The 23,088-nt window shown below is 45.6% G+C and overlaps 1 protein-coding gene across 1 annotated transcript in view; it reads left to right on the top strand.

The window, feature by feature from the left end:
- Positions 1 to 23,088, top strand: part of LOC126248500 (ATP-binding cassette sub-family C member 4-like) — a 289,894-nt gene that overhangs the window by 94,196 nt on the left and 172,610 nt on the right. Inside the window, exon 6 of the mRNA XM_049949538.1 lies at positions 17,119 to 17,275. Coding sequence (XP_049805495.1) covers positions 17,119 to 17,275 — 157 coding nt within the window. The remainder of the gene's footprint in view (positions 1 to 17,118; positions 17,276 to 23,088) is intronic.

The following is a 23,088-nucleotide window of genomic DNA, read 5'->3' on the forward strand; positions in this document are numbered from 1 at the left end:
AGCTCCACGATTTGCAGCGGTCGAGGAGACCATCCACGGCTGCCACACCTGACACAGCCCCCTCGGACTTCCACTTGTTTGGGCCACTAAAGGATGCCATTCGTGGAAGACATTTTGAGGACGGTGAGGAGTTGCTTCACACAGTGAAGTACTGGCTCCGCCACCAGGACAAGGATAGGTACCGACAGGGCATACACGCCCTTGTTTCGCGTTGGAGGAATGCCACAGAATGGGATGGAAATTACGTGAAAACTTAGGTGTGTGAATAAAACACCATTCTCATTATGTTCAGTGAAGTATTGCTGAAGAAAAAAATGTGGTGCATTACTTCCTGGGCAACCCTCGTACATGTTTTGCAGTATTTTTTGCTCAATTTACTCTCCGCATCAGAATCTCTGTTAATGATACAGAAGCTGATTTAAATTTTATTTTTAATTCAATTTCCGTGGAGGAGTGGGTGTCTTCCTGCGACTCACTGTCACAACCAGTCAGGACACTCGGCTAGCGCTGTAAATGTTGATTTAAGTCTTATCTTGTAGGAACTGGATTCCTTCTTGCCGAGTGTTTTGGACGCTTGTTTCATTTAACTTGAAATTTTATTTCCCCTTGTCGATGCAGTGTTTGTTCTATTGGCAACGTTACCCGGGCAATATTATTTCCGCCAACAATGCTTGCTGAAATATGGCACCACGAAATTGATCATTGTTACTACGACCTTTCTCCTTCCACTCCGAGGCCACTTCCAGTGATTAAATTAGATTCGTCAACTTGTGATTTTGAGTTAGGTGCTTTTTCGCAACAACGTTCGACCATGCACTATGGCTCTAAGCACATTGGGACTTAACATCTGAGGTCATCAGTCCCCTAGACTTAGAACTACTTAAACCTAACTAACCTAAGGACATCACACACATCCATGCCTGAGGAAGGATTCGAACCTACGACCGTAGCAGCAGCGCGGTTCCGGACTGAAGCGCCTAGAACCGCTCGGTCACAGTGGCCGGCGAACATGCACTTTACAGTCACTTGCAGAGTATACATGTACGACAGCGTGCTGGAACGTAATGCCCCCTAATTTTTTGTGCGAAAACTCTCAAAGCTTTTTAAATAAAAGAGACGATTCAACATCATTTTTCATGTCTACATACATTGATGAGTCAAAACATTATCACCACTGCTTAGTAGCTTGTTTGTCCGTCTTTGGAACGAAACAGATCACTGGTTCTGTGTATTAGGGATCCGGCAGTTTGTTGGTAGGTTTGTGGTGGTATGTGGCATTAGATGTCTACGTGCAGGTAATGTAATCCACGTAAGTAACAGGCCGCTGATTTTTGTACGTGGTGATGGTACGTGATAGCGACCCAGAGGAGTTCCACGGGAATTTGGTCGCCGAGACATCAACGCGAGTTCACTCTAATGCTCCTCAAACCTCTGCAACACCGTTCTGGCTTCGAGACGTGGCAATTGTACTGCTCAAAGATGACATCGCCGCCGGGGAAAACATCAAGCATGAACGGATACAGGTGGTTCGCAGCTGTCAGTGTGTCTTCGATTACTACCACAGGTCTCGTGTAAGCGCAGGAAAATCCCTCCCATAGATAATACTGCTCCCATCAGCCTGCGTCCGTGGCACGCTGTACGTTTCGAGCCGCCGTTCGGCTCGATAATGACGTTTGTGGTGACGACCATCGACCTAGTATAGCAGAATTGTGGTTCATCCGAAGAGCCGACACGTTTCCATTGATCGACGGTCAAATTTCCGATGTTCCCCCGCCCACTTCAATCGTGATTGACGACGTTGTTGAGTCAACATATGAACACGTAGGGGTGGTCTACTGCGGAGGTTCATGTTCAAAAATGTACGATGAACGGTGTGCTCCGAAACACTTATGGGTGCACCAGCATTTTGCTCTTTCGGCAGAGATGCCACAGATCACCGTCTACCCTACTTTACTGAGCAGACAAGTCTCCGAACCCCACGTTGTGAAGAATCGTGGGCGTCCACCTATTTAGCGCTTAGAGGTAGTTTCGCTGTTCGAAGTCTCTCTGTAGATGCTCACGACAGTAGCACATGAAAATTCGACCAGCTTCGCCGTTTTCAAGATACTCGTTCACAGGCTCTGTATATTAATAACAATCTGCCCCTTGTTAGAGTCACTTATCTAAATCGATTTCCCTATTTGCAGCCCATATCTTCGATTGGGTGACACTTTTCTTACAGCGTGACGTGTACGCAACGTCACCGACGGCATCCAACGCCACGGCGGGCAGTGGTCGTAATATTTTGGCTTATCAGTGAATTTGCAGCAATCTGCCGCTACAGGGCTCAGAATTGTACATCTACATCTACATTTATACTCCGCAAGCCACCCAACGGTGTGTGGCGGAGGGCACTTTATGTGCCACTGTCATTACCTCCCTTTCCGGTTCCAGTCGCGTATGGGTCGCGGGAAGAACGACTGCCGGAAAGCCTCCGTACGCGCTCGAATCTCTCTAATTTTACATTCGTGATCTCCTCGAGAGGTATAAGTAGGGAGAAGCAATATGTTCGATACCTCATCCAGAAACGCACCATCTCGAAACCTGGACAGCAAGCTACACCGCGATGCAGAGCGCCTCTCTTGCAGTCTGCCACTTGAGTTTGCTAAACATCTCCGTAACGCTATCACGCTTACCAAATAACCCTGGGACGAAACGCGCCGCTCTTCTTTGGATCTTCTCTATCTCCTCCATCAACCAGACCTGGTACGGATCCCACACTGATGAGCAATACTCAAGTATAGGTCGAACGAGTGTTTTGTAAGCCACCTCCTTTGTTGATGGAAAACATTTTCTAAGGACTCTCCCAATGAATCTCAACCTGGTACCCGCCTTACCAACAATTAATTTTATATGATCATTCCACTTCAAATCATTCCGCACACATACTCCCAGATATTTCACAGAAGTAACTGCTACCAGTGTTTGTTCCGCTATCATATAATCATACAATAAAGGATCCTTCTTTCTATGTATTCGCAATACGTTACATTTGTCTATGATAAGGGTCAGTTGCCACTCCCTGCACCAAGTGCCTTTCCGCTGCAGATCTTCCTGCATTTCGCTACAATTTTCTAATGCTGCAACTTCTCTGTATACTACAGCATCATCCGCGAAAAGCCGCATGGAACTTCCGACACTATCTACTAGGTCATTTATATATATTGTGAAAAGCAATGGTCCCATAACACTCCCCTGTGGCACGCCAGAAGTTACTTTAACGTCTGTAGACGTCTCTCCATTGAGAACAACATGCTGTGTTCTGTTTGCTAAAAACTCTTCAATCCAGCCACATAGCTGGTCTGATATTCCGTAGGCTCTTACTTTGTTTATCAGGCGACAGTGCGGAACTGTATCGAACGCCTTCCGGAAGTCAAGGAAAATTGCATCTACCTGGGAGCCTGTATCTAATATTTTCTGGGTCTCATGAACAAATAAAGCGAGTTGGGTCTCACACGATCGCTGTTTCCGGAATCCGTGTTGATTCCTACAGAGTAGTTCCTGGGCTTCCAGAAACGACATGATATGCGAGCAAAAAACATGTTCTAAAATTCTACAACAGATCGACGTCAGAGATATAGGTCTATAGTTTTGCGCATCTGCTCGACGACCCTTCTTGAAGACTGGGACTACCTGTGCTCTTTTCCAATCATTTGGAACCTTCCGTTCCTCTAGAGACTTGCGGTACGCTGCTGTTAGAAGTGGGGCAAGTTCTTTCGCGTACACTGTGTAGAATCGAATTGGTATCCCGCCAGGTCCAGTGGACTTTCCTCTGTTGAGTGATTCCAGTTGCTTTTCTATTCCTTGGACACTTATTTCGATGTCAGCCATTTTTTAGTTTGTACGAGGATTTAGAGAAGGAACTGCAGTGCGGTCTTCCTCTGTGAAACAGCTTTGGAAAAAGGTGTTTAGTATTTCAGCTTTACGCGTGTCATCCTCTGTTTCAATGCCATCGTCATCCCGGAGTGTCTGGATATGCTGTTTCGAGCCACCTACTGATTTAACGTAAGACCAGAACTTCCTATGATTTTCTGTCAAGTCGGTACATAAAATTTTAGTTTCGAATTCACTGAACGCCTCACGCATAGCCCTCTTTACGCAAAGTTTGACATCGTTTAGCTTTTGTTTGTCTGAGAGGTTTTGGCTGCGTTTAAACTTGCAGTGAAGCTCTCTTTGCTTTCGCAGTAGTTTCCTAACTTTGTTGTTGAACCACGGTGGGTTTTTCCCGTCCCTCGCAGTTTTACTCGGCACGTACCATAAACACTCAACATTGTCAGTGTTGGAACAGAAATTTTCGTTTTGATCTGTTAGGTAGTCTGAAAGCTGCCTTCTATTACTCTTGCTAAACAGATAAACCTTCCTCCCTTTTTTTATTTTCCTATTTACTTCCATATTCAGGGATGCTGCAACGGCCTTATGATCACTGATTCCCTGTTCTGCGCTTAGAGAATTGAAAAGTTCGGGTCTGTTTGTTATCAGTAGGTCCAAGATGTTATCTCCAGGAGTCGGTTCTCTGTTTAATTGCTCGAGGTAATTTTCGGATAGTGCACTCAGTATAATGTCATTCGATGCTCTGTCCCTACCACCCGTCCTAAACATCTGAGTGTCCCAGTCTATATCCGGTAAATTGAAATCTCCACCTAAGACTATAACATGCTGAGAAAACATATGTGAAATGTATTCCAGATTTTCCCTCAGTTGTTCTGCCACTAATGCTGCTGAGTCGGGAGGTCGGTAAAAGGAGCCAATTATTAACCTAGCTCGGTTGTAGAGTGTAACCTCCACCCATAATAATTCACAGGAACTATCCACTTCTACTTCACTACAGGATAAACTACTACTAACAGCGACAAACACGCCACCACCGGTTGCATGCAATCTATCCTTTCTAAACACCGTCTGTGCCTTTGTAAAAATTTCGGCAGAATTTATCTCTGGCTTCAGCCAGCTTTCCGTAGTAGCATGGCGGTGTGTAACGTAACTATGCCGCTGATAGCGATGCAGCAGTGCAAGAAGAGATGAGGTTGTTGCTCCGTCAACAATATCAAACATTCTACAGCGACGGTGTCAACAAACTAGTCTCTCGGTAGGAGGAATGTTTTCGTCACCAAGGTGAATATGTTGAGAAACAAATTTGTAGACACGGAGAAAAAGATGTAGAACGTTAATAATGTTCTTTTTATTTAAAAAGCTTTAAGAATTTTCACATAAAAAATTCGGATGCATTGCTTGTCAGCACGCCTTCGTGTATATAAATGTAGAAGAATGTTACATTTAAGCAACAACGGAAAATATTAGGTACGGGTATTGGATCAAGTTTTACTGATGCGACGTAATTCTACCCGCCAGATACTACACGCCCTTCTACCTAATAAATGAAGTTCTCTTACCGCAGGTAACAAGCAAACACCCTACCATAGTTTCAGCCCATGAAATTAATTTTTTTTCGTCTTAGTAGCCCCTTGCGTAACCGAAGAGCTGATTCTTAAAGGCGCCTACAAACTTTAAGAAGAGTTGCTAAGCCTAATAAAGGTTCCACTCCATCTGAAAAATGATGCGTTGTTATTTTTAGTTTATCTCAACTAATGACTGGCCCAAAGTACCTTCCATTTCAACTACACTTGTGGATCGCCACCGTGTCCTCCAATAATACAATAAGTGCTTCATTTGGACGAAGATTGCTGTAACAGTGCTTCACTACCAACTACACATGTTTTTGCTCGTGTTCACTTCAATATCACTAACATTTTGTGAATTCCACACGAAACTGCACTTCCATTTCTGCAGGTCACCTGTAACCCTACCGCTCATCACTTGACACAACTATCGTTCCTACGAGACCAACACAACGCTTTAATCAGATAGTGAAACTCAGCATCTCTCTAAGGTCGCTCCATTAACACTTACTGGCTCCGAAAATAAATTATTTATAAGATACTAACGTCTTGAGTCATTGGCTCTCGTCCCACTTGAGCCAATAAATATACTGCCCGGTAACATCAGACGTTGGTAACGACATGGGTGGTTCATAACGTATTAATTTTTGCATTGATATTATCTGTGAGTTACACGGTTACAACAGACGACCAGGCGGAAGGGGAACATGACCAGACTTGAAAATATTCCATTAGATGCATACTATATGCGAAATTGCGTCCTCTTTCACGCCTCGCTAAGTATGTTTAATTACGCTTGCAACTATGATACACTAAAGTGTTATCCTCCGTTAGGACCAACTGTCTGTTAGGCACTCCTACATACTAAACACTACCGCCAGGACGACGCGCCGGCCGGAGTGGACGAGCGGTTCTAGGCGCTTCAGTCTGGAACTGCGCGACCACTACGGTCACAGGTTCGAATCCTGCCTCGGGCATGGATGTGTGTGATGTCCTTAGGTTAGTTAGGTTTAAGTAGTTCTAAGTTCTAGGGGACTGATGACCTCTGATGTTAAGTCCCATAGTGCTCAGAGCCATTTGCACCAGGACGACGCATCAGGTCACAGGTGGACTATCGGTGCCTATTACCGATTAATCCAACCCAGATTGCCACATGCGTAGACCAGTGGCTTTCTCCCTCAGATTCATCAAATACATTTTTGTAAGCCTTTACATTAATCAAATGAGGGACACAACCGCCATTGGAATATGATACAGTATATTTTATTCGTTAATCTTGATCGCTGTGGTGATAAAATATTAGTCATCAAATAATAACTGCCTGCAATAATGTGACACGATAGGTATCACAAATAGTGGTACACATAATTCCCTCTTCTAGCCGACACACGAAAATACTCTAAATCAAGGAAATCGACCAATGAAACCGATATATTATACTTATTCTGGAGTATAGGCTGATAGGTTTGTCACACAAATGAAACAGTCCGGATCATTAAATTATCCGCACAACATTTTTAAGGAAATTCACAGAAAATATAAGTACTGATGAAAACATCTAAACTATCACGAAATACAACCTATCAATTTAAATTGGCAGATTAATATTTGGTTTCTACACGGTCCAGACGCATTAATAGGCAATTACCACTCACAGACGACAGGTGGCAGCACTGGCAGTGGAGGGTATATAAAGCGAGTTGGGGGGGGGGGGGGGGGGCGCGTACGCTGACAAACAGCGGAGCGGTTTATGTAAATTGAGGGCGGAGGAAGGGGAAAAGAAAGGAAATGGAAAGGATTGCTGATGTCAGCTACATCGGGACATTACGTGGAATCAGCGGTGACGAGTGAAAATGTGTACTGGACCGGGTTTCGAACCTGGGATCTCTTGCTTACTAGGCAGGTGCGTTAACCATGTCCAAGAGAATAGACACCACACATTTATATAATCGATTCGTCTACATGGGCAATGGATCCACTCTCATCAGTGCGGATGCACAAGTACATCTGATCTCCTGCAGGAATCTCAGAGTAGCGGGCATGGAGGAAATGAACGGGGACTGCTGACAGGGGTCGGTCGTGAGGCGTACCGAGATAGTCCGCACAGTTGCACTGAACACTGTGATCTGGGTCGCGCAGTGTTTAACCCACAACGTACCTGGATTCGGATCCCGGTCCGATACATATTTTCACACATCCCCGCTGATTCTGCAGCATTTCCCCATGCAGCTGACAGCAGTAATCCCTTTTCTTCCCTTCCATTCCCTTTCCTTTCCTTTCCATGTCCGAAGGAACGGACACCACGCATTCATATAACGGAGCGATTTATTTGACATGCAAATCAGAAGGCCAAAGGTGAAAGTGTTTCCGAAATGGCTTAGTCTGTAAACTGTTCGTGTGCCGCCGTGGTTAAAGTATATCGTGCATGGCAAAATGGCGCTATCCAAAACCGGCGCTCAGTTAACTATGGTGCACCATGGGCCATAGATGACGGTGATGAATGAGTCCTACAGTGAAGTTCACGGGCGAACAGACGTCCAACTGTTAAGCAGCTGACCGCCGATATCAACCACAGGGCTACCAACAGTGTATTCTCAACGACCGTTCAGCGAACGTTGCTGCTTATGGGTCTCTGCAGCAGGCACCTGGTTCACGCACCCATGCTGACTGCTGTTCATCGGCGACAAAGTCTGGAATCTGCACGCCAACACCACAACTGGAAGTCCACTTGTGATGTCAAGTGGCTCTTTCAGACGAACAACGTTTTATGTTCCTTCGGACAGATGGCCATTGACTTGTACTGTCCAAAATGTCTGAGAGCAATCATCCTACAACAATCTTCGGAAGAGTCCAGGTCGGAGGAGGGAGCGTCATGGTCTGAGGATTATTTTCGTGATCTCGTCACTGTGGCAGACGCAATAGATCATCACAAGTATGCATCTATCATTGGAAAGCATGTTAACCCCTACATGCAGTTTGTTTTTCCTCGACATGATGGCATCCACCAGCAGAGCAATTCAACGTCTCACACAGCTCGTAGTGTACGTGCGGAATTAGGAGAGCACCAAGATGAGATTACAGTACTCCCCTGGCCACCAAACTCCGCGGATATAATCCCAATTGAGAATCTGTAGGACCCTCTCGATCGAGCTGTTCGTACCATAGATCCCCACCTGAGAATTGTAGAAAGCTAACAATGACTCTTGACTCAGCATGGTTGCACATACCTGTCGGTACCATGCAGAATATATTTGATCTCTTCCTGCACGTCTCGCAGCAGTCCGCGCTGAAAAAAGTGGTTTTTCAGGCTTTTTACAGGTGACAACATTAATGTGACAGGACAGTGTGTATGGAGTCAGAAATGGCACTACACAACAAAAGCCTTATTGAAAATAAACTGCATATAGTATACAATAATGTTTAATCATATCTACAGGAATGCAAAAATTATAGCTGTCTCCACCAACATATAAGTTTGAACACCACTGCGCTTTACTCGGCATGGCGTTATTGGAGATAGTATTCCTTTGCTTTCATCCGACCTTTGAACTGACTTACCCACACGGCTGTAGGAGCATCCTCAGTTTCACGTGAATTCTTAACCACGGTGAAACTCGGCATTTTTCACATTAACAAATATTGCCAAGGTTGAAAGCGGTGATAAATGACGGGTGTAAACCTCCAGACTAACGATAGAATTTGGGATTTTTTGATGCGTAGTCTGGCTCTGAACCACTGAGCTTCGCAATATTTATAATAACAAAAACAAGAGCACCATGAAGGCTCCATGACATAAGCCCTGAAAACACATTAAACTAATGTTACCTCGGAAAAACCAAATAGTACACGGGCATTTTATGATCAACGTAGCATAGTACGAACATTCAACTACAATTCATGAAACAATATAAGTCCCATTAAATTTAATCATTACGTTTCTGAATATCGAAATATCATAGAAGTATTTGAAATTTTGGAGTTCCAAAAGACGGCATTGGCAAGACTACTGCTCCTTAGAGAAGGGGCCTGTAACGACAATTGTGAACGACAGTTTTCAAATCAGAATAATCCTTTACAGTAATCGATTGAAACATGCAACTAGGCCTCCATACAGTATTCTTCACATTCCATAGGTTGACCGAAAATTTTACTTATTTCATAATTTCAATCCTGTAAGATAGAATGCACTTTCCTTCAACGCACAACGGTCGCGCCTGATACTTTACTTCCTCTTCCGCTCTCGCACATTTCTGTCTTCAGTGCTGCATATCACGCTCGCTCCACTCACACAACGCGTGAGCTGAGTTGACACTCAGACATGTCTGTACTACCTTTGGCGTCGGCGACGCAAAAAGTCCACTGAAAGTGGTGTGTAGCTTCATCTCTCTGGGATGTGTCCCACACCGACAGCACAGCTAAATGTCGCTGGTTGCGTGGCTCCGATGATTGTGTATGTTTCTTCTCGTTCCTCATCTCCACGTGTCGCCTAGAGATGGGACACCCGACAATTTTCAACAACCGATTGGCTAGTCAAGTTTTTCTTCGTTCAGTCGGTTTTTTCAGTCGAATCAAACAACAACCGACGTCAGTCTCCATCTTTCAGAGGTTTCACTTAATGTGAGAAAACCGACTGACACAAGTATCTGTCGGTTAAGCCACTGAGTTTCTGGGTTTGGTCTGTGCGAGCACAGTGTGCTGGGACCTGCGCTACGGGTGACTGGCCAACTCCTCCCGCCGCCTGTCACCCTGCCCCTGGCAGCAGCAGGAGGCTGACGTGAAGCGTGCGAGACGCAGGCGCAGCCTCAGAGCTATATTAAAATGGTTTTTTACACTACTGGCCATTAAAATTGCTACACCAAGAAGAAATGCAGATGATAAACGGGTATTCATTGGACAAATATATTATACCAGAACTGACATGTGATTACATTTTCACGCAATTTAGGTGCATAGATCTTGAGGAATCAGTACCCAGAGCAACCACCTCTGGCCGTAATAACGGTCTTAATACGCCTGGACATTGAGTCAAACAGAGCTTGGATGGGGTGTACAGTTACAGCTGCCCATGCAGCTTCAACACGATACCACAGTTCATCAAGAGTAGTGGCTCTGAGCACTATGGGACTCAACATCTTAGGTCATAAGTCCCCTAGAACTTAGAACTACTTAAACCTAACTAACCTAAGGACATCACACACACCCATGCCCGAGGCAGGATTCGAACCTGCGACCGTAGCAGTCCCGCGGTTCCGGACTGCAGCGCCAGAACCGCTAGACCACCGCGGCCGGCTCAAGAGTAGTGACTGGCGTATTGTGACGAGCCAGTTGCTCGGCCACCATTGACCAGACGTTTTCAGTTGGTGAGAGATCTGTAGAATGTGCTGGCCAGGGCAGCAGTCGATCCTGAAAGGCCCGTACAAGACCTGCAACATGCGGTCGTACAATATCCCGCTGAAATGTAGGGTTTCGCAGGGATCGAATGAAGGGTAGAGCCACTGGTCGTAACACATCTGAAACGTAACGTCCACTGTTCAAAGTGCCGTCAGTGCGAACAAGAGGTGACCGAGACGTGTAACCAATGGCACCCCATACCATCACGCCGGGTGATACGCCAGTATGGCGATGACGAATACACGCTTCCAATGTGCGTTCAACGCGATGTCGCCAAACACGGATGCGACCATCATGATGCTGTAAGCAGAACCTGGATTCATCGGAAAAAATGACGGTTTGCCATTCGTGCACCAGGTTCGTCGTTGAGTACACCATCGCAGGCGCTCCTGTCTGTGATGCAGCGTCAAGAGTAACCGCAGCTATGGTCTGGAGCTGACAGTCCATGCTGCTGCAAACGTCGTCAAACTGTTCGTGCAGATGGTTGTCGTCTTGCAAACGTCCCCATCTGTTGACTTAGGGAACGAGACGTGGCTGCACGACCCGTTACAGCCATGTGGATAAGATGCCTGTCGTCTCTACTGCTAGTGATAAGAGGCCGTTGGGATCCAGCACGGCGTTCCGTATTACCCTCCTGAACCCACCGATTCCATATTCTGCTAACAGTCATTGGATCTCGACCATCGCGAGCAGCAATGTCGCGATACGATAAACCGCAATCGCGATAGGCTACAATCCGACCTTTATCAAAGTCGGAAACGTGATGGTACGCATTTCTCCTCCTTACACGAGGCATCACAACAACGTTTCACCAGGCAACGCCGGCCGACTGCTGTTTGTGTATGAGAAATCGGTTGGAAACTTTCCTCATGTCAGCATGCTGTAGGTGTCGCCACCGGCGCGGACCTTGTGTGAATGCTCTGAAAAGCTAATCATTTGCATATCACAGCATCTTCTTCCTGTCGGTTAAATTTCGCGTCTGTAGCACGCCATCTTCGTGGTGTAGCAATTTTAATGGCCAGTAGCGTATTAATGGACATCATCACACCTTTTCAGTAGAGCGGAAATCAGGCATTCGCAAAAATTTGGCGATGTTCCTTTCTTCTTCAAGTACTCCAAAGAGAACTTTCAAGCTTGCTCAACTTTTTGCACTCCAGATGAAGCTTTATTAGTTATGTGTTAATTGCACAGCAATCTATCTGTCGGTTTTAATTGGTGAAAAGAAGAATTGATCTTTCAGTATATAATTGAATGAATATCTATGTTGCTTATTTTAACTCTGCTGTACGTCCTGATGTCCATCTGTGGGTCGTGCTACCCTCTGGAGTATGTATACCACAGTTTATATTGTCCATACCACTGCTTTGCTTCACCTAGTGAGAGTACTACTCAGAAGAATAACTGGATAGTAACTAAATCATTAAACAGTGGTTTTGGTTGAATGAACGAATGAACACATGCTTCGACTGACAGAGAACACAAATACTGGTTTCACTTGAAAAGAAGGAATGAATAACTCAGCAGGTGTGTAAAATACCACCCGATTGTGTCGACTGTTTTCACTCGATTGCTCCCAAAGACTGTTTTCACCCGAAAGAAATAAATAAACAAATACATAAAGCTAAAATAACTCAGTCGAATGTTTGCCTTCAATCGAATGAATCGATTCCTTTCATCGGTTGCTACCATCACTAGCGTCGCTGCAGATATGGCGGATGTTTACAATCCTTCCCTTCTTGTCTCTCGCCACGCCCCACGCCTCTCTGATATCTGCAGATTTCTGATCCTTTTCTGTTATCTACGTTAATAATGTGGGTTGAAGAAATGAACTAAAATTTGTACCAGCGTCAGGATTCGAACTCGCGTCTCCTGCTTACTAGGCAGATGCGCTAAACGAATTCCGGCACTGGCACAAATTTTAATTCATTGCTTCTGCCTACATCCTTACAGAAGATAAAGGTGAGACTCAATGTGTCTCAGGAACATCAACTGTATACGATTAATATACTTTCCTGTTCTTTCCATATTCCCTGTTTCACTCAACAGGGAGTTAGTATAACAATTCTACAACGATTTTAGTGATCTGCCTTGTCTGTTTATGGTGAGCGTTCATCACCTTATGTGACCACTCAGACATATTTCTATTCTTATTTCTCTTTTTTGCTAAGGCATCTTAGTTTCACATCTTTTTTACGGGCAACTCATCACCACCAATTAAATTGGTCGCGTCTGTCTGAGTTTTAATTCGTCTTGTTCTTTCCCACCGATGAAAATCACGTTCAGCTTCCTGAAACCAATTAACTTCCTTTATTGTACATAACGGCTCAATGTACATCCATCCAACACGAGTCTGACATTTACGTAATCGACAATTCATCTCGAATCAAAAGAACGATCTTCTAAAATTTTGATTTACTACTTCGTGTGCTTCCTTCCGTGGATTATGCGACACAAAAGTTTCACTTACATCTTCTCAACCGAAGACTGATTAAGATAACGACGGAATAGCACAGTCTCTGGTTTGTAAATCCTTATTACACTTGTGAGCCAAATTATCTGTTAACGTTTTTCTTAATCACTGTCGTGTTTTCCTTTCGTATAGTTCGTTTTCTCGTTTGGCAGTTACTCTCTGAGACGTATACGTATAATTTAGTCAGCAGTGGTACCTGGCTTGTAAAGACCGCTCCGTATCTGCGAAGACAAGACGAAAAGTTCTCGAGTTAGCAGTGAGTAGTTGTATTTTAGAACAAAACGGCCCTCATTTTCTACAAAGTACCACTTTTGGGTCAGTGCACTGTTGTTCATCAGTTTCCAAGTGAGCACATTCCACCACTGCGAGGTCTACAAAACACTCACCTACAGTTATCAAAAGCTCTTCATTGGACTCAAAACGTCCTACAAACACAAAAGGCTTTAGAAAAGAGTGGTTCAGTAGCAGTAACCGAGAGCACCGACCAAAAGATTGTTATGTGTGGACAGTATTGTAGATTTTTTCATTCCTTTTGCTACCTTTTTCTCAGTTCTTCAGCAATGCACATCTGCAACAGTTGATAAGATATTAGTAGATGCGTTAGGTACCTGAATTTGCCTAGTTTTCGTGGAATTGCAGTTTACCCCAGGTTACGAAAGCCGACTGCTGCATTTATATCATTCTGGTTACCAACCGAACAATTGGTATGGTTTGACTACATAAACTTCCCTGGCGCACTAACTGATTACATTGAGGTGATAAAAGTCATGGGATAGCGATATGCACATGCAGGTGGCGGTAGTATCACGTGCACAACACATAAAAGGGCAGCTCATTGGCGGAGCTGCCATTTGTACTCAGGTGATACGTGTGAAAAGGTTCGGACGTGATTATGATCACACGACGGAAATTGACAGTCTTTGAACGCGGTATGGTAGTTGGAGCTATACGGATGAGGTATTCCATTTCGCTAGGTAATTCAGTATTCCGAGATGCACAGTGTCAAGAGTGTGCCGAGAATACCAAATTTCAGGCATTACCTCTCACCACGGACAAAGCAGTGGCCGACGGCTTTCACTTAACAACCGAGAGCAGCGGCGTTTACGTACTGTTCTCAGTGCTAACAGACAAACAGTACTGCGTGAAATAACCACAGAATTCAGTGTGGGACGTGCCACGAATGTGTTTGTTAAGACAGCGTGGTGAAATTTGGCGTTAATTGGCTTGGCAGCAGACGATCGACCCGAGTGCCTTTGCTAACAGCAGGGCATCGCCTGCAGCTCCTCTCCAGGGCTCGTGACAATATCAGTTAGACCCTAGACGACTGGAAAACCGTGACCTGGTCAGTTAAGTCCGTTTTCTCAATTGGTAAGAGCCGATAGCAGATTTCGAGTGTGGCGCAGACCCCACGAAGCTGGACTGAAGTTGTCAACAAGGCACTATGAAATCTGGTGGTGGTCTATAATGGTGTGGGCCAAATGAGCCGATCATTAACTGAAAATGGTTATGTCCTGCTACTTGGAGACCATCTGCAGCCATTTACGCACTCCATGTTCCAAACAACGAAGGAATTTTTATTGATGACGATACGTCATGTCACCTGGCCACAATTGTTTGTGATTGGTTTGAGAACATTCTGGATAATCCGAACGAATAATTTGGTCACCAGGATCGCCCTATATGAATCCCATCGAACTTTTTTGGGGCATAATCGAGAGGTCAGCTCATGCAAAAAATCCTGCTCCGGCATCGCTTTCGCAGTTATTGACAGCTCAGCATTTCTGCAGGGGACTTCCAAAGACTTGCTGAGTCCATGCCATGTCTAGTTGCTGCATTACGCCTGGCAAAAAGAGGTCCGACACCATATTAGGAGGTATTCCATGACTTTTGTAACCTCAGTGCACAATGTGTAGGATCTGCAGCCGGATCATACAGTCACTTCGACACGATATTGTGCCAAGATGATTGTATGATCCGGCTGAAAACCTGGCAAGAATATCATCATCGTGTATTAGTGTTCTCTCAGATGTTTTTATCACAATATCAGAATCGTGCACAATCTACACTCCTGGAAATGGAAAAAAGAACACATTGACACCGGTGTGTCAGACCCACCATACTTGCTCCGGACACTGCGAGAGGGCTGTACAAGCAATGATCACACGCACGGCACAGCGGACACACCAGGAACCGCGGTGTTGGCCGTCGAATGGCGCTAGCTGCGCAGCTTTTGTGCACCGCCGCCGTCAGTGTCAGCCAGTTTGCCGTGGCTTACGGAGCTCCATCGCAGTCTTTAACACTGGTAGCATGCCGCGACAGTGTGGACGTGAACCGTATGTGCAGTTGACGGACTTTGAGCGAGGGCGTATAGTGGGCATGCGGGAGGCCGGGTGGACGTACCGCCGAATTGCTCAACACGTGGGGCGTGAGGTCTCCACAGTATAAGGCCGGCCGAAGTGGCCGCGCGGTTCTGGCGCTGCAGTCTGGAACCGCGAGACCGCTACGGTCGCAGGTTCGAATCCTGCCTCGGGCATGGATGTGTGTGATGTCCTTAGGTTAGTTAGGTTTAAGTAGTTCTAAGTTCTAGGGGACTAATGACCTCAGCAGTTGAGTCCCATAGTGCTCAGAGCCATTTGAACCATTTTTTTCTCCACAGTACATCGATGTTGTCGCCAGTGGTCGGCGGAAGGTGCACGTGCCCGTCGACCTGGGACCGGACCGCAGCGACGCACGGATGCACGCCAAGACCGTAGGATCCTACGCAGTGCCGTAGGGGACCGCACCGCCACTTCCCAGCAAATTAGGGACACTGTTGCTCCTGGGGTATCGGCGAGGACCATTCGCAACCGTCTCCATGAAGCTGGGCTACGGTCCCGCACACCGTTAGGCCGTCTTCCGCTCACGCCCCAACATCGAGCAGCCCGCCTCCAGTGGTGTCGCGACAGGCGTGAATGGAGGGACGAATGGAGACGTGTCGTCTTCAGCGATGAGAGTCGCTTCTGCCTTGGTGCCAAAGATGGTCGTCTGCGTGTTTGGCGCCGTGCAGGTGAGCGCCACAATCAGGACTGCATACGACCGGGGCACACAGGGCCAACACCCGGCATCATGGCGTGGGGAGCGATCTCCTACACTGGCCGTACATCACTGGTGATCGTCGAGGGGACACTGAATAGTGCGCGGTACATCCAAACCGTCATCGAACCCATCGTTCTACCATTCCTAGACCGGCAAGGGAACTTGCTGTTCCAACAGGACAATGCACGTCCGCATGTATCCCGTGCCACCCAACGTGCTCTAGAAGGTGTAAGTCAACTACCCTGGCCAGCAAGATCTCCGGATCTGTCCCCCATTGAGCATGTTTGGGACTGGATGAAGCGTCGTCTCACGCGGTCTGCACGTCCAGCACGAACGCTGGTCCAACTGAGGCGCCAGGTGGAAATGGCATGGCAAGCCGTTCCACAGGACTACCTCCAGCATCTCTACGATCGTCTCCATGGGAGAATAGCAGCCTGCATTGCTGCGAAAGGTGGATATACACTGTACTAGTGCCGACATTGTGCATTCTCTGTTGCCTGTGTCTATGTGCCTGTGGTTCTGTCGGTGTGATCATGTGATGTATCTGACCCCAGGAATGTGGCAATAAAGTTTCCCCTTCCTGGGACAATGAATTCACGGTGTTCTTATTTCAATTTCCAGGAGTGTATATCACGCAGAAAGGTTTGACACGTCCACTGATGTGTGGCTTTTTCAAATCGTCAATAATCTATCTGTTTGAAATTGTAGTATCTTCTAAGTGACTAATACGGTTTCTCTTATCGGCAGGATTTCTGGGCCGTGTGTCGGCAGGTCTGAGAAAGAAGATTGCGGTGCTCACAGACGACCGCATGCGGCACATGAACGAGATCGTCAACGGCGTTAGAGTCATAAAGATGTATGCTTGGGAGAGAGCTTTTGCCAAAATCGTCGCCATTACAAGAAAGTAAGTGACATCTATATTATTGAGTGTATACAATTTGTTCGCAAAGCAAGTGCATGATGACAGGAGAGATCCAGTCGACTATTTTGATACAACGGATCTTGATTTAGAAATATTCGTATCGACACTAAAGTATGGAGACAAAGAAAGAATTGTGCCATGGTATTAACACTACCATCGTCCGTACCCGGCCATCGGCGCATCACCACCCTGAATGATCGGTTAAATGCAGCAAATGTAGTATTTACTAATCGTTTGCTGTTTATTGATGTATTTGTTACAGTCAAACGTTTTCTGAAGCACATTGTTGTGGCGGTATAGCTTAGAATACTGTGTGCCGTACCGGAAGTAGAACGTGAAAGCTTTACCTTCCGCAGATAAGTGCTCTACAGACTGAGCTACCCAAGCTCAGTAGGTAGAGCACTCGTCCGCGAATGGCGGAAATACCAGGTTTGAATCCAGGTCAGGTAAATAGTTTCAACCTGCCAGGAAGTTTGAAATTAGCGCCCACTCCGCTGCACAGTGAAAATTCATTCAATAGAACTTAAAATAGTCTGCACTCTAGATCCAACTGCAGACCATATCTTTCCAATAACAGAATTAAAATGTGATTACTTGCATTTCGCCTGTGTCTATTCGTGCGTTATTCTTACCTCCTAGTTCCCATGAAGCAAGTCTCATGGCAGCAACGACTTTCGTTTGGGCTGAATACTGACGTGTAAGGTATTGCTGTTACTTAATATGTAATTAATATAAGTTAATAAATCTAAGAAAATATTGTAAAAAGAGCAGTGAATAGTAAATTAAGAGAAACTGGAAAGAAAAGAACCTGTGACTGTCAAACAAATGCCACACTGCCCATGCATTGCTATAAAAGAAGAAGTAAGGTCTTTACCAGTCATTTCTGTTTTATTCGCATTTGCACCCTACCCTGTAGATCATGTGTGTTTCCGGCACACGAAGGGTGGAATCCAGCACACAATCAGCCATGCGAAGAAGGCCTAATGCCCATCGTCTTCTAGGCGCTTCAGTCTGGAACCGCACGTCCGCTACGGTCGCAGGTTCGAATCCTGCCACGGGCATGGATTTGTGTGATGTCCTTAGGTTAGTTAGGTTTAAGTAGTTCTAATTTCTAGGCGACTGATGGCCTCAGATATTAAGTCCCATAGTGCTCAGAGCCATTTGAATTTGAATACATTTCTCTGCCTCGTGATGACTGGGTGTTGTTTGATGTCCTTAGGTTAGTTAGGTTTAAGTAGTTCTAAGTTCTAGGGGACTGATGACCATAGCTGTTGAGTCCCATAGTGCTCAGAGCCATTTGAACCATTTTGAACCAATTTGAATACACGCTCTGCGTTCGCACCTGTCGAGGCCGCGCAGTGTCCCTGGATACGCAACTCAATGACGATCCATTAGAGGACTTCGTTGCAACCAGTCAGAGGCACCATGTCCAATGAAATCCTTACACAGCATCCACTTCGTGTCGCTGTTCTTCTATTCTTATGTCAGTCCCGTAGCTGTTTAATCTCCCCATGCTCTTGTTCGTGTTGCTGGGACTCGCTCGTGCGTGGCGGCTGCCTGGATTTCTGCTGTAGCTCCTCCAACTCTTCTTCCCTCCTCCCTCCTCGTAGAGTTCTAATTGCTTCAAGGAAAACTTATTTCTTATTTCTTTAAGTGTACACTGTAGCTTTCCTTTTCTCAATATTATGGACATTGTTTGATCCTGGAAGAAACTCCCATTATCTTCTCTTACTGCCGACTGTCTCTTGTATTCCCGTACCACATGATCCGATTTATTTCACAGTTCCACTCACACGAATTGCCCATTCATTGGTTTCTTCCTTCCAGATTGCCCGGGTAAGGTCAGTGTCCAGTTAAATAGTGCATCATTACCCTGGATGGCTGCATGCACACTATATGATCAAAAGTATCAGGACTTCTATTAGTGTGTGTGATGTCCTTAGGTTAGTTAAGTTTAATTAGTTCTGTTCTAGGCGACTGATGACCTCAGAAGTTAAGTCGCATAGTGCTCCGAGCCATTTGAACCTTCTATTAGTGGATATTAATATGGTGGGTGTCCACCCTTCGCCTTTATGATAGATTGAACTCTGCCGGGGATAGTATAACTTAGGTGTCTGAATTCCTCAAGAGCCGAAATCAGGAAATTTAGTGATGTTGGACTCTAGGGTCTGGAGCAATGTCGACATTCTAACGCATTCCTAAGGTGTCCCACTGCATCCAAGGATGGCCAGTCCATTTCAGGAATGTTATTTGCCACAAACCATTGCCTCACAGATGCTGCTTTATGCCAGGATGCACTGTCATCCTGATACAAACAATCATTGTCTCCGAACAGTTCCACTCTACTGTACACACACTAACTACGAAAAATATCCCCATACCTAACCACCTCCTCTGCTATTTCACTGTTGGCACCATTCATAATAACCCCTTCAGACGATGTGGTTCCTTTCAAAGCCATTCTCATTTCGTGGCATATGCACAGTAGCCACGTTCGTGGCGCCCTCCATCGGTAATGCTGGAATTCAGTATGGTGTTGGCCCACCCTTAGCCTTGATGACAGCTTCCACTCTCGCAGGCATACGCTCAATTAGGTGCTGGTAGGTTTCTTGGGGAATGGCAGCCTATTCTTCACGGAGTGCTACAGTGAGGAGAGGTATCGATGTCGGTCGATGAGGTCTGGCACGAAGTAGGCGTTCCAAAAATCCCTAAGGTGTACTATAGGATTCAGGTCAGGACTGTGCAGGTCAGTCCATTACAGGGATGTTACTGTCGTCTAACCACTCCGCCACAGGCCGTCCATTATGGACAGGCGCTCTATCGTGTTTAAAGATTCAGTCGCCATCCCTAAATTGCTCTTCAACAATTAAAACATCATTGTAGGCCTATGCTGTGAAGGTGCCATGCAAAACAACAAGGGGTGCAAGCCCCCTCCATGAAAAACAAGGCGACGACATAACACCACCGCCTCCGAATATTACTTTAGGCACTACACACGCTGGCAGATGATGTTCACCTGGCATTCGCCATACGTACACCCTGTCATCGGATCGCCACATTGTTTACCGTGATTCTTCACTCCACACAACGTTCAAAATGGTTCAAATGGCTCTGAGCACTATGGGACTCAACTTCTGAGGTCATTAGTCCCCTACAACTTAGAACTAGTTAAACCTAACTAACCTAAGGATATCACACACATTCATGCCCGAAGCAGGATTCGAACCTGCGACCGTAGCGGTCTCGCGGTTCCAGAGCCACACAAGGTTTTTCCACCGTTCAATCGTCCAATGTTTACGCTCCTTACACCAAGCGAGGCGTCGTTTGGCGTTTACCGGCGCGATGTGTGGCTTATGAGCAGCCGCTCGACCATGGAATCCAAGTTTTCTCACCTTCCGCCTAACTGTCATAATACTTGCAGTGGATCCTGATGCAATTTGGAATTCCTGTGTGATGTTCTGGATAGATGTCGGCGGTCTCTTCAGGCAACAGACGAGATCGGCCTGTACGCTTTTGTGCTGGACCTAGGGAAGTTTAGGAGTGTGGAAATCTCGCGTACAGGCAAATGACACCCAATCACCTGACCACGTCGAAGTCCGTGAGTTCCGCGATGCGCCCCATTCTGCTCTCTCACGATGTCTAATGACTACTGAGGTCGCTGATAAGGAGTACCTGGCAGTAGGTGGCAGCAAAATGCACCTAATATAAAAAACGTATGTTTTGGGGGTATCCGGATATTTTTGATCACATAGTGTATTTTTGTATGCGGTGCACGATTTTCTGTGTTTTCAAACTGTGATTGAAATTTCTTATACCTACTCAGAGGTTGACAGTAGCAGTGAAAAGAGGAGATGATATCTTATCGGAAGATAGCGACCTCGATTTGGAGATCGAATGCAGTAGCAAATCGTTTCCAGACTAATCATAAAGTCCTGGACGCCCAAGTACATCATCAGCACCACTAGCAAAAAATGTAAAACTATTGTTCCAGTTGACAAACATATAACAGTAGCAAACGATCTACCAGTACATGGCACCTCAAGGCACTGTGTAGAGTGTACCATTCCTCTCTGTCAGCTATCCCTATGTTATCTGCAGAAAGGAATTGTATTTTACTTTACCACTCGAAGTAATGACATTTCATGCGCAACGGTTCCATTTGAAACTATCCCTTGTATGTTCCATAAATATATGTGACACTTTTCTCACACTCATTTGTCTTAATGTATGTCTAATAATTTAACAAAAAAAGAAAATTAAAAAAATCTAATTTTTAATGTTCCGCGTATGAAAGGGATAATAGGCAACGTTCTCTGGCATTCGCAAAGCCCAAACTCTTCCATGGGATTGGCAGAGGGTTTACCATAATTCAGTCGGCCGCTGTGGCTGAGCGGTTCTAGGCGTTTCAGTCCGGAACCGCGCAACTGCTACGGTCGCAGGTTCGAATCCTGCCTCGGGCATGGATGTGTGTGATGTCCTTAGGTTAGTTAGGTTTAAGTAGTTCTTAGTCTAGGGGACTGATAACCTTAGATGTTGAGTCCCATAGTGCTTAGAGCCATTTTTTTACCATGATTCATCACTCCAAATCACTCCTTTCCAGATATCGACTGTCCACTGGTGTCACTCTTTACATCACTTATTATTGACTGCTGAAATTTGTGACTTATGAGGAGCTGCCTTACCGTTGCAGTTCGTTTTTTTAACTCCCTGCGCACAGTCACTGCGCTAGCTGGATGCTGGTAGTACTTAGGATTCAAGAGTGATTACATTCCGTGATTTCGTGCGATTTTTTACAAGCACCCTCCGCAACGCTCGACGGACCCTGTCTGTTAGTACATGAGGTGTTCCTAGTCTTGGTTTAGCTGTGGGCATTCCTTCGACTTTCCACTTTACAATGACATCACCAACAGCCGAAGGCGGTTTTAGAGGGTTTGATATGTCTCTGATGGATTTTTTACTCAAGTGACATCCAGTAATCAGTCCACGTTCCAAGTCACTGATCTCTCCTGAACGAGCCAATCTGCTGCTACTGCTTCTCTACTGACAACACAACACTCGAAGACTCCTGTTATACTAGTATCTCTCGTGACATCTAGTGGTCAGTTCTGCATTACATAGGAGTGTCCTGACAGTTTTGATCAGATAGTGTATTTTTAACTAAGCAGCTCCATCTCTCTTAGGAGGAAACTGTTTAAGCATATTCTTGTTGTTCCTGTGTTTCAATAACGCAGCCACTTTTTCTGAAGCTGTACTTTAATTTCTTAGGTTGTCTTTTGACGTCTCCCTTCTTCAGCTAGTGGCCGGCCGTGGTGGCCGAGCAGTTCTAGGCGCTTCAGTCTGGAACCGCGCGACCCCTACGGTAGCAGGTTCGAATCCTGCCTCGGGCATGGATGTGTGGAATCCTTAGGTTAGTTAGGTTTAAGTAGTTCTAAGTTCTAGGGGACTGATGACCTCAGATGTTAAGTCCCATAGTGCTCAGAGCCATTTGAACCTTTTTTTTTTTCAGCTAGTGCTTTGCGCTCTTCTTTCGAACTTTCAGGTGTATTGATCAGATTTCCACAATAACTAGGAATGTCCCTGCCGGTGCAGACGTGTATGTACATGAAAAACGAAGAATCATGCTTCGTAACATAGGTAACAGGTATCAGTCGCCACCTATTGGCGCGAACATTAGCTACGTAAATTGCAATAGCCGGTAACATTTTCTCGTGATATATTCTAATACTCCGTAACGGGTGTCCGAACCTCTCGTGTCCTTTATTCTCTAATTTCTGCATTATGTTCAAAATGGTTCA

Source organism: Schistocerca nitens, chromosome 3, assembly GCF_023898315.1.
Source record: "Schistocerca nitens isolate TAMUIC-IGC-003100 chromosome 3, iqSchNite1.1, whole genome shotgun sequence".
Lineage (NCBI taxonomy): Eukaryota > Metazoa > Arthropoda > Insecta > Orthoptera > Acrididae > Schistocerca > Schistocerca nitens.